The 10,840-nt window shown below is 43.9% G+C and overlaps 1 protein-coding gene across 1 annotated transcript; it reads right to left on the bottom strand.

Annotated features, from left to right (window-relative positions):
- Nucleotides 1–3,406: 3,406 nt before the first annotated feature.
- On the bottom strand, nt 3,407–7,876 carry LOC115479650. The gene is made up of 3 exons (XM_030217708.1): nt 7,664–7,876; nt 6,870–6,944; nt 3,407–4,041 (listed from the first exon to the last, which is right to left on the bottom strand). The coding sequence occupies exons 2-3, from the start codon at nt 6,904–6,906 to the stop codon at nt 3,476–3,478; spliced, it is 603 nt and encodes a 200-aa protein (XP_030073568.1). The 5' UTR covers nt 6,907–6,944; nt 7,664–7,876; the 3' UTR covers nt 3,407–3,475.
- Nucleotides 7,877–10,840: the final 2,964 nt, after the last annotated feature.

The raw sequence follows: 10,840 nt of genomic DNA, 5'->3' as shown, positions 1-10,840 counted from the left end.
CTTTGGACATATCTTTATGTTAAGATATAACATTTCCAGCAGACCATCTCTGATCCTCTCCTGTAAACCCAGCTATGTTTTTTCACCTGTTCAGCAAAGCTGGGTTTCTCAGATTTCTGTCTCCATCCACTGAAGCAACTGTCAGAATCACGAAGTCTCTGTGCCATGAGGCAATCCTTCTGAGCTACTGACTGAGAGTACATTCTTGTGTTTTTCAATAAAGAAAATACCAGAAAAGAAAGAGACTTCAGGTGTGCTGGTATGTCAAGGTTAACTGCAAGATACTGAGACTTTCAGGTAACAGGTCTTAGGAGACTTGTACAGAACCAGCTAAATCAATGCCAATGAAGGTAACCAGGTAAAGTTAGCCATATATCTTATCTGATTATTTAAACCTGCAAATTTGTGGTCTGATTTAAACTATTTTCTTGAACCATATTGCACTGAGTCTTCTCAATTCCCAGTATAAAGGAAACAACATCCCAGTTTATTCAGTTAATTCTCAACGTTAATAGGATAAATATATTTGAATACAGACTCCATGGGAATGTCTGTTTGTGTGATAGATAGATAGATAGATAGATAGATAGATAGATAGATAGATAGATAGATAGATAGATAGATAGATAGATAGATAGATAGATAGATAGATAGATAGATAGATAGATAGATAGATGGAAGGGCCCCATGGAAACTCTATGAATGAATGTGGCCATACCTGGGAACTTTTGAGTCTATTTCTGGTTAGGACTGAGGATGAAGCTGTCAGTCCCATCCAGAAACTGACATCTTAAATTTATCCACCTAGTGAAATTTATGAAACTAAATTTAACTGCTTAGCCCATCTAATTTTCAAAGGCCTTGATATCACCACTTAGGCTTTTTACTGAGTTGTATTATTTATTGCCATTAGACAGATCTGGGATAAGGTCGCTTGCACCAGATTTGGTTGAATGCCTATCTTCTGAGGTTGCCAATTTTGCATTTTTTAAATGAATCTTAATTGCACTCTTATGATAGGGGAGGTTTAAATTGTATTTAAGTTTTATGAAAGTTATTATTGAAATGTGTGATTTACTGATTATAAGATGTCTGCTATTTTTTTGTATATTATATAAATCACCTTGAGCTATCTGGTACAATATGGTATATAAATAAAAATTGTTATTATTATTATCCCATTAAATAATGAACAATAGTGATCACTCACTAATACAAAGCTGGCCTGGTCCATTGCAGTATCTTCCAGTAGGGGGTGCTGTGGAAACATGACACACTTTTCTAGCTTACTGTGCTCAGCAAAGCCCTTCCACAGGGAAACGCTGACACCTGGGAACTCTCCCTGTTTGATCTAGGGTGAGCTCAAACAACAGGGACTACATTTGGTAGCCACCGCACCTCTCAACATTTAAAAAGTCTCTGGTTGTTTGATACTCTTCTCCCTCCCACCTTGCATGCAAAATACACAGTGGTCCAGGCTCCAAATCTCCCCCACCCAATCTCCCTTTAAAAAAAAATGTACTGCAGCCTCCCTCTCATTCCCCTAGTTTCCTTTTTCAAAAAACTATTGTCAATCCAGAGTCCCTCCTGATCCCTCATTTTCTTTCTTTGAAATACATATCACTGCTCAAAAGATTCCCTTTAAAAAAAAGCCTTGCATCCTTCAGAGCTTCCCCCACCCCAAACCCCAAGCTCTAGAGCTCTCTAGGCCAAACTGAGGGGTCCTTTTACTAAGGTGCGCTGAAAAATGGCTTGCGGTAGTGTAGGCGTGGGTTTTGGGCGATCACTGATCCATTTTTCAGTGTGCCTGTAAAAAAGGCCTTTTAAAAATTTTTCCTGAAAATGGACATGCGGCAAAATCAAAATTGCCGCACATCCATTTTGGGTCTGCGACCTTACTACCAGCCATTGACCTAGTGGTAAAGACTCACATGGTAACTGGGTGGGAATGACCTATGTGCGTCAAATGCCACTTGGGGCACATCCGATTTGCGCATCTGAAAATAAAAATTATTTTTCAGATGCGCATATTGGACACACACAAAAAATGAAATTACAGCAAAAGCCACTTGGTAGCCTGGTGGTAACTCCATTTTGGCGTGTGTTGGGCACAAGTAGATGCTTTCGTGGCTTAGTAAAAGGGCTCCTGAGTGAGAGGCACTCACAGTCTCCTGATGCTGAGTATTTCTGTCATTTAATCACTGGCTGAGTTTGAGATGTCTATAGAGTACCTGTAGAGGTGGGACAGTTCACACATGAGTTTTGACTAGATTTTGGATACTGGAATCTCTTCCTGTCTGTCTACATTCAGGGTTGCCCAGGTATAGGATGGTTCTCTAGCTCTGTTTGGTTACTTAAAAATACAAATGAGTTTATTTTGTTGCAGATTACATCTATGTTTTATTATATAGAGAACATGCCATTTGCTGGAATACAGAAAAAGAATAAAGCACATGATTATATGGAAGAAGAGATACTGAACTGCAAGACTTGAAACAATACCAAACACAGCACTGATGATTTGTCTGAATTTCTCACAGGAAAATTACAGTTGTTAATTCCAAGTGACTTTAATAGTTCTGGTACTGGCAAACAGGATTTCAAGCCAAATGTGTATTTGCTCTGTACAGTACATTATTTCAGAAATGAATGAAGCGGCATATATACCTTTAACACACAGTTACGCACACAGATGCAAAAACACACACACTTTAAGCACACACATTCACACACTCATACATTAAGCACATACACACACACAAAGCTCAATTTTACATAGGTTGCCTAGAGCTGAAAGGGGACGTCTGTGTTGGGAAACTGAAAATTTGTTCTCTGTTTAACAAAAGGGTCACTGACTGTGGAGCCTTTTCTAAAATACATATCAGGACATTGAAAACGAAATGTATTTGGTGGCAAGTACAGCAGGAACAGCCATTATACAAGAAAATGTATTCAAAAGATGAGGGACATCTCTTGAGGCTTTAGCCATGTACATAGCAGCAGTTACACAGGTAGATGTGGATTCCCTAAAGTTATATACAGAGAGAGAGACAATTAAGGAATCAAGCTCTAAAAATTCAATTTTTGGCATTTTGAAGTGGTTTTCAAGATCTAAGAGGGGTGAACACAGTCTTCCACAAGTTCTCCCCCCAAAACCCAGTCCCAAAGGAGAAGTTAGTCCACAGATATGCAGAGTTGAAGCAGGTATAAATGTCCATGGGGACATTTTTGAAAATATATATGCCTTACCATTGCTAAGTATGAAATATAAGTACATTTTCAATCTTCACTCAAACCAGATCCAGAACACGTCCCTTTGAAATCCATCTGTGCCACTACATACACACATATATAGCATGTGTTCTAAAACCTCTATCATACATGCCAGCAGTGACTTTTTTTCACATGTAGACCTCCTAAAATCAGCTCTATGATCTCACACACACACAGATACACACTCTCCTAAGGGTGGCTCCTAACACACCAACCAGTAGTTGCAGTATCTGGTCTTCATTGTATTCAATAAGGAGTTCAGATTCTTCAGAACTGCAGCCGGGGCTTGTACCACAGCCAACACCTTCACCCTCTTTGGGTCCCAGACACAGTTCTCTGTCAGTCCACTGGCCACCATGCCTGAATTTGGAGGTACCCAGGCTGTATCGTAGCCATGAGCGTGCCATGTTCTCTGCAGGGGGTGGCCCTGCCTGTCAATCTTTTTCACTTTGCCCACACGAACCCGGACCTTGAGAATGACACGGTTTGCAGGGCTCAGGTTTAGTGGATACCGCTGAGCTTTCCGAATGTCCCTGCTCACATAGACTCCAGGTCCCAGCATGCCATCCTTGGAAGGTCTGAAGCCCGTCCGAATGATGGAATCTGCAGCTTGCGCAGTGGTCCCATGGTACATGTCATAGACCTTGCTTCCTGGAGCCCAGCGTTTCACAATATGGACAGGATCATGAACTTCATCAGAGGTCTCAACATTTGAGAGCTCTGGGACTACAGCCTGGGGGACTTCAGCAAAGGTAGAGGAGAGAAGCACTGCACAAGGAAAAAGAGAGAAGAAAGAGCGAGAGAAATAAACATGTGTATTTAATAATAAAGATATTTTGCTCTCCCTGTTATAATGAGTAACTGTCACAGGCCTTTCAAAGAAATTCTACACCTTTATTAAGAGAAATATTGGACTGGGTTGATGACTAAGTAAAAATACTGTGCCCCATTGTGAAGAGGGCCTGCATTCAGTTCATAAGTCCAACTTCTGCTCCCTGGGTGGGCCAGGAATGGGATGCTGACCGGGCAATGCTAAAATCCCCTTGGAGTTTCAACCACGGCTCACTGGGGACACTAAGGGACCCTTTTACTAAGGTGCAGGAGGGCTAACACGTGGGTAGCATGCACCAAATCAGCCCTACTGATGGGCTAGCAGGTGCGCACATCAGTAATTCTGAATTTGGCGTACACCAATTTTCTACTAAGGGGGTCACTCCTGGCCGTAATCAGCAGTTGGGCCGTGTCAGTGGGTGATGGTAAGGGCTCAGGCCGTAAATAGGCACATGCTAGTTTTAATTTCAGTGCACACCCATTTCCCAGCCCATTAAAAAAAAGCTCTTTTTTCCTATCACAGCAAAAAATGGCTCAGTGCATGCCCAAAACACACCCACACTACCTCAGGCCACTTTTTACTGCCGCTTAGTAAAAGGACTCCTTAGTGGCAAGAACTGCTGCACAAGTACCAGGCTCTGGACAGAATGATTGTCTGTGGACTGAGGCCTAGGAACATCAATACAATGGCAGAGTTAGGTAGGGGGGGGGAGGGCGAAGATAGGCTGTACAAATAGAAGGAAAGCCCATATCTAATATAATAATTTGCACTTCCAACGTTCTGAAGCTGACTCCGTGGCAGCGTGGCAGTGAAGCCGTGTAGTGTTCATAGGGGTCGTAATCGTCCCGCCCTCGAGGGAACTCTGTATAGTTGCCAGCCCCCGCGCCTCTCTGCCCTCCAAGCACGACCTGTCCTCTGGCAACCCCTCGCCTTCCTAAATGCTGGCTGTATTTTAAAAATTCTTACCTTGGGGTGCGGCGTCCACAGTGAAGGCGAGCAGCGCTTCACACTGCCTTCGCAAGTGTCTCAGCTCTGCCTCTGGTCCCCCCCTACATGTGAAGGCAGTGTGAAGCGCCGCTCGCCTTCACTGTGGACGCTGCACCCCAAGGTAAGAATTTTTAAAATACAGCCAGCACTTAGGAAGGCGAGGGGCTGCCGGAGGACAGGTCGTGCTTGGAGGGCAGAGAGAGAGAGGGAGGGAGGCGCGGGGGCATGGAAGTCGGAGGACGGGGGGGGGCGTAGACCTCGGAGGGAGGGAGGGGGCATCCTGCAAGTCAAAGGGGAGGGGGGTCACCCTGGAACTCGAAGGGAAGGAGGGGTCGTCCTGGAACTTGAAGGGGAGGGAGGCGCAGGGGTGTGGAACTCGAACCAGAAAGGGGGGCATGGAACTCAGAGGGGAGGGAGGGGGTCCTGGAACTCAAAGGGGAGGGGGGCCTGGAACTCAGAGGGCACACAGAGAGGTAGGGAGGGGGCCTGGAACTCAGAGGGGAGAGAGATGGAGGGAGGGGGGCCCTGGATATGGGTGGATGGAGAAGAGGCCAGGGGAGAATGCAGAGTTGATGCACATGTAGGGGGGGCAAGGGACAGAGGAGAATTGCTGCACCACGATGGATGGAGGGGGCAGGGGAGAGATGCTGCACATGGATGGATGAAGGGGGCAGGGCACAGAGGACGTTTGCTGCATATGGATGAATGCAGGGGAGAGAGCATAATTGGTGCACATGGGGGGACACACTACACTCTCTCACTCACACAGACAGACACACACATTCCCTCAATCACACTCTCTTTCTCACACATACTCTGACACATACTCATTCACTGTCTCACACATACTCACTCTCACACACACATACTCTCTCCTAACAGTTTCCTTAAAAACATAATTGCCATTAGAGGACAACCTTGCTGGCACTCGTTTCATTTCTTTCAAAAACGGGCTTTTTTTACTAGTATTACAGAAGACACTATTGCCCTGTAGAGGCTGGTTTTGATTATTCTGGGAGCCCAAAGGAGCAGGAAGAAGGTGACATGTCACAAAATAAAAAGTCAGAGCCAAAGTTAAACCTAGCTGGAAGATTCCTTATGACAGAACAGAACCTGGGCAAAGACTTTAAAGCTTTCCCTCCAGCAATGCAAGAACCCAGGGTGTAAAAGAAACCTAGGTGTGGCCACTCTGTGACCCCTATCTCCAGGTTCTTCACTTCCACACTAAAAATTAGGATATTCCTGTGTGGGAAAGCTGGAGAGCTGGGAGGTTCAGTAGAAGTTAGTATCATTTTAAGGTTGGGGGGAAACACTGAAAATTTGAAAAAAAATGAAGTGCTGTTAAAGAGACTGTATGAGTTTGAGACAAAAATGTTAAGGATTAGGCAACACTTTTCTACAAGAGTAAACACTGGACGTATAAGAGGAACTGTGTAAATTGCTATGTTGCAAATTCTCTGAAAATGTTTTTAAAAAAGGACACTTTTTCATGCGCTCTTCAATTTTGTACTATAATAACCTACAGCAAAGCCCATAATGAACTTTTACCCCATAAAACAGATGCTGAGAGACTTCAATGGAATGAAAAAACACCCTGGGCATTGGGTTCCATTTCCACACAGCAGTACACTGAGCATATGTAGAAAAATCATCTAACAACCCTCTCAAAGATATAAATAAATAATGTAAAGCAATTGACAGGTGATTTTTTTAACCAATGAAATGAAAACAAAAATCTGAACTGAATGTTTGCTTAGATTCTGAAATATTAACCTACCAAACAGTGCAAGGACTGTGGCAGTCAGGGATGCCATCTTCACACTTGTGCTTCTGTCCGTGAGAGCAAAGGGACCTGGGACAAAGTGAGAAAGACATCAACAAATGTGAAGCAACTAATGGCAATAAATGGAGGACTTTTCTTTTATAGTGGTATTTTAAATAGCCCTCATGAAAAAAACAATACAATGGTTCCTCATTATTATATTTATATACTGCTTAAATCCATAGTGCTTTCACCACTGAGATTCCTCTGTGTTTACTACAGACTTTAAATCCCCACCACTGAGACTCCTCTGTACTTTTCCCACGCTTTACCCTTTACTTCCGCACCACTGAGGATCCTCTACGCTTATTTCAGGCTTTACTGCTCAGTTTCCCACTACTGAAGATCCTCTGTGTTTGTCCCAGGCTTTGCCCCTTGTCCCTCACCACAAAGGATCCTCTGTGATTATTCCAGTTTTTCCACTCACTCTCCCGCTGCAGAGGATCTTTCATGCTTATCTCAGGCTTTACCACCCATTTGTCAATCTCTGAGGATCCTCTGTACTTATCCTAGGTTTTACCCCTCACTCTCCATACTGAAAATCCTCTAGGTCTGTTATGGGCTTTTCTTGAGTTCTGATACTCTCTCTGATTCTGCCTTTTCCTTGGGATGTTGTTTCATGCACTCACCACCCTTTAACATATAGTTTGTCTTTCTAAAGCTGCCTTGCATGTCAGCTCCCAGCTTTTTACACTGAGATCTCACTGTTCCTACAGTGTGTGAGAGAAGAAGCATCCAGTTGGACTCACCCTGCTGAACTGGACTTCAGTTGAGAAGTTAGCAGATACCTGTAGTTTCACCTTTGGAGGTCACCTGTCCAGAGAGGCACTGAGAAGGAAGTAGATTAGCTCCAGACTTGGATTCCTGGGTCCTTTTATATGTACCTTCCACTCACACACTTCCCTTTTCCACAGAACAGAGGGGTAGATGCATCAACAATACGTAGAACCGAAGAGTGATTACAGTCAGAGGAAGGGAGTTGACCAATACAACATCTGTGGGACGATAAGTGTTTCTGCAGGGGATGGACTATTGACTCAGCCCTAGACAAATATATGTTTAAAATAAATAAGGCTTCAACTGAAAGACTTAGCTCTCATATGTCTACGGTCCCACCTGTTCCCATTAGTACATAAGTATTGCCATACTAGGAAAAGCCAAAGGTCCATCAAGCCCAGCATCCTGTTTCCAACAGTGGCCAATCCAGGTCACAAATACCTGGCAAGATCCCAAAAAGTACAAAACATTTTATACTGCTTATCCCAGAAATAGTGGATTTTCCCCAAGTTCATTTAATAATGGTCTATGGACTTTTCCTTTAGGAAGTCGTCCAAAGCTTTTTTAAACTCCGCAAAGCTAACCACCTTTACCACATTCTCTGGCAATGAATTCCAGAGTTTAATTACACGTTGAGTGAAGAAAAAGTTTCTTTGATTCGTTTTAAATTTACTACATTGTAGCTTCATTGCATACCCCCTAGTCCTAGTATTTTTGGAAAGCATAAACAGACGCTTCACATCTACCCGTTCAACTCCACTCATTATTTTATAGACCTCTATCATATCTCCCCTCAGCCGCCTTTTCTCCAAGCTGAAGAGCCCTAGCTGCTTTAGCCTTTCCTCATAGGGAAGTCGTCCCATCCCCTTTATCATTTTCGTCGCCCTTCTCTGTACCTTTTCTAATTCCACTATATCTTTTTTGAGATGCGGTGACCAGAATTGAACACAATATTTGAGGTGACAAAACAATTAAATAAAAAGGGTTTTAATTTCCAAGCCCTGACATTTATTAATATGGGGCTCCATCAGCTGCGTAACTTATTTTAATATTCTCCAGCTTTCTTTCATTTCTTTTTCTCTCTCCTTGTTTTTTGCAGGTGTGTCTCATGTTTTAGGTCTTGAGGATTTGTCACAACTTATCATTCACTATTTAAAACCACAATCTTTATTTTTTTTTTTTTTGTTACATTTGTACCCTGCGCTTTCCCACTCATGGCAGGCTCAATGCGGCTTACATGGGGCAGTGGAGGGTTAAGTGACTTGCCTAGAGTCACAAGGAGCTGCCTGTGCCTGAAGTGGGAATTGAACTCAGTTCCTCAGGACCAAAGTCCACCACTCTAACCACTAGGCCACTCCTCCACTCCCATCTTTATTACAATATAATCCCAAACAATCAATTTAAAACTGCACCCCTTCCCAGCAGCAATTATGCTCATACAAGTAGTCCATATATCGATAAGGTTCTTCTTCAAACTGTTATTGAATAGTCTTTAATAGTCTTGAAATCTTCCAAAGTTCGGTAGTCAATCAATACTAAGACTGCCAGTCCCTTCAAAATAGAAGTCAAAACTTGCAATCTGGCATACAGCTCAGAAGAACCTTATGCCGCATGGCTTTGTGCTTTAGGAACTTAAAGATTGGGGTTTAAAGGAGGAATAGTAGGTTAGTGTTAGGCAAAATAAAAATATAAAAAAGCAAATTTTATCAACTAATCTCCATAGTCCTTTCCCCTTAGTTTTAAAAACTTTGTACTACAGCATTAATAGATAGACTCTAGCAGGCACTGCAGAATCTAGTTTAGTATTAAGGGGGAATAGAAAGAGAAGGAAAAGCAAGCAGGACCTAGTTTAGTATTAAGGGGGAATAAAATGAGAGAGAGAGAAAAGCAAGCATTATTAACTAGTTGCCGTTGAGGGGCATAATCAAACGGGGCACCCAAGTTTTCCTGGGGCCGTCCTCGCAGGACGTCCCTGCAAAGGGGTGGGGAAACCCGTATTATCGAAACAAGATGGGTGGCCATCTTTTGTTTCGATAATACGACCAGGGACGCCCAAATCTCCACATTTAGGTTGACCTTAGAGATGGTCGTCCCTAGAGATGGTTGTGGGAGGAGCCAGCATTCATAGTGCACTGGTTCCCCTCATATGCCAGGACACCAACCGGGCACCCTAGGGGGCACTGCAGTGGACTTCAGAAATTGCTCCCAGGTGCAAAGCTCCCTTACCTTGAGTGCTGAGCCCCCCAGACCCCCCCCCTAAAATAAACCACTCCCCACAACTGTACACCACTACCATAGCCCTAAGGGGTGAAGGGGAGCACCTACATGTGGGTACAGTGGGTTTGTGGTGGGTTTTGAAGGGCTCACATTTACCACCACAAGTGTAACAGGTGAGGGGGGCCTGGGTCCGCCTGCCTGAAGTGCACTGCACCCACTAAAACTGCTCCAGGGACCTGCATACTGCTGTCATGGAGCTGGGTATGCCGAACAAACAGTGGATCCAATAAAAGTCCTCTCACAATGAGTGTCTTCCTGAACAAGGTCTTTTTTCCTGTGGAGAGATCGCCTTCTGTGGGTGTTTGCTTCGATGGAGCTGGGTATAACATTTGAGGTTGGCAAAAAATGTTTTTAAAGTTTTTTTTTTAGGGTGGGAGGGGGTTAGTGACCACTGGGGGAGTAAGGGGAGGTCATCCTCGATTCCCTCCAGTGGTCATCTGGTCAGTTCAGGCACCTTTTTGAGGCTTGGTTGCAAGAAATAATGGACCAAGTAAAGTCGTCCAAGTGCTCATCAGGGACGCCCTTCTTTTTTTCATTATTGGCCGAGGATGCCCATGTGTTAGGCACGCCCCAGTCCCGCCTCCGCTATGCTGCCGACATGCCCCCGTGAACTTTGGTCATCCCTGCGACGGAAAGCAGTTGAGGGCGCCCAAAATCGGCTTTCGATTATGCCGATTTGGGCGCCCCTGAGAGAAGGACGCCCATCTCCCGATTTGTGTCGGAAGATGGGCGCCCCTCTCTTTCAAAAATAAGCCTGATAGTGTACAACCCTTTCCCAATAGTTTTAAACTGAAACCTTTTCTAGAGGTAGAAACTTAACAGCCAAAAACTTTCTAAAAGGCAGTTATTTTCTGTTTTTTGGCTACTGGAGA

The sequence above is a fragment of the Microcaecilia unicolor genome, chromosome 11 (assembly GCF_901765095.1).
Source record: "Microcaecilia unicolor chromosome 11, aMicUni1.1, whole genome shotgun sequence".
Classification (NCBI taxonomy): Eukaryota; Metazoa; Chordata; class Amphibia; order Gymnophiona; family Siphonopidae; genus Microcaecilia; species Microcaecilia unicolor.
The sequence above is the reverse complement of the archived record's forward strand: the minus strand, read 5'-3'. Positions and strand labels throughout refer to the sequence as shown.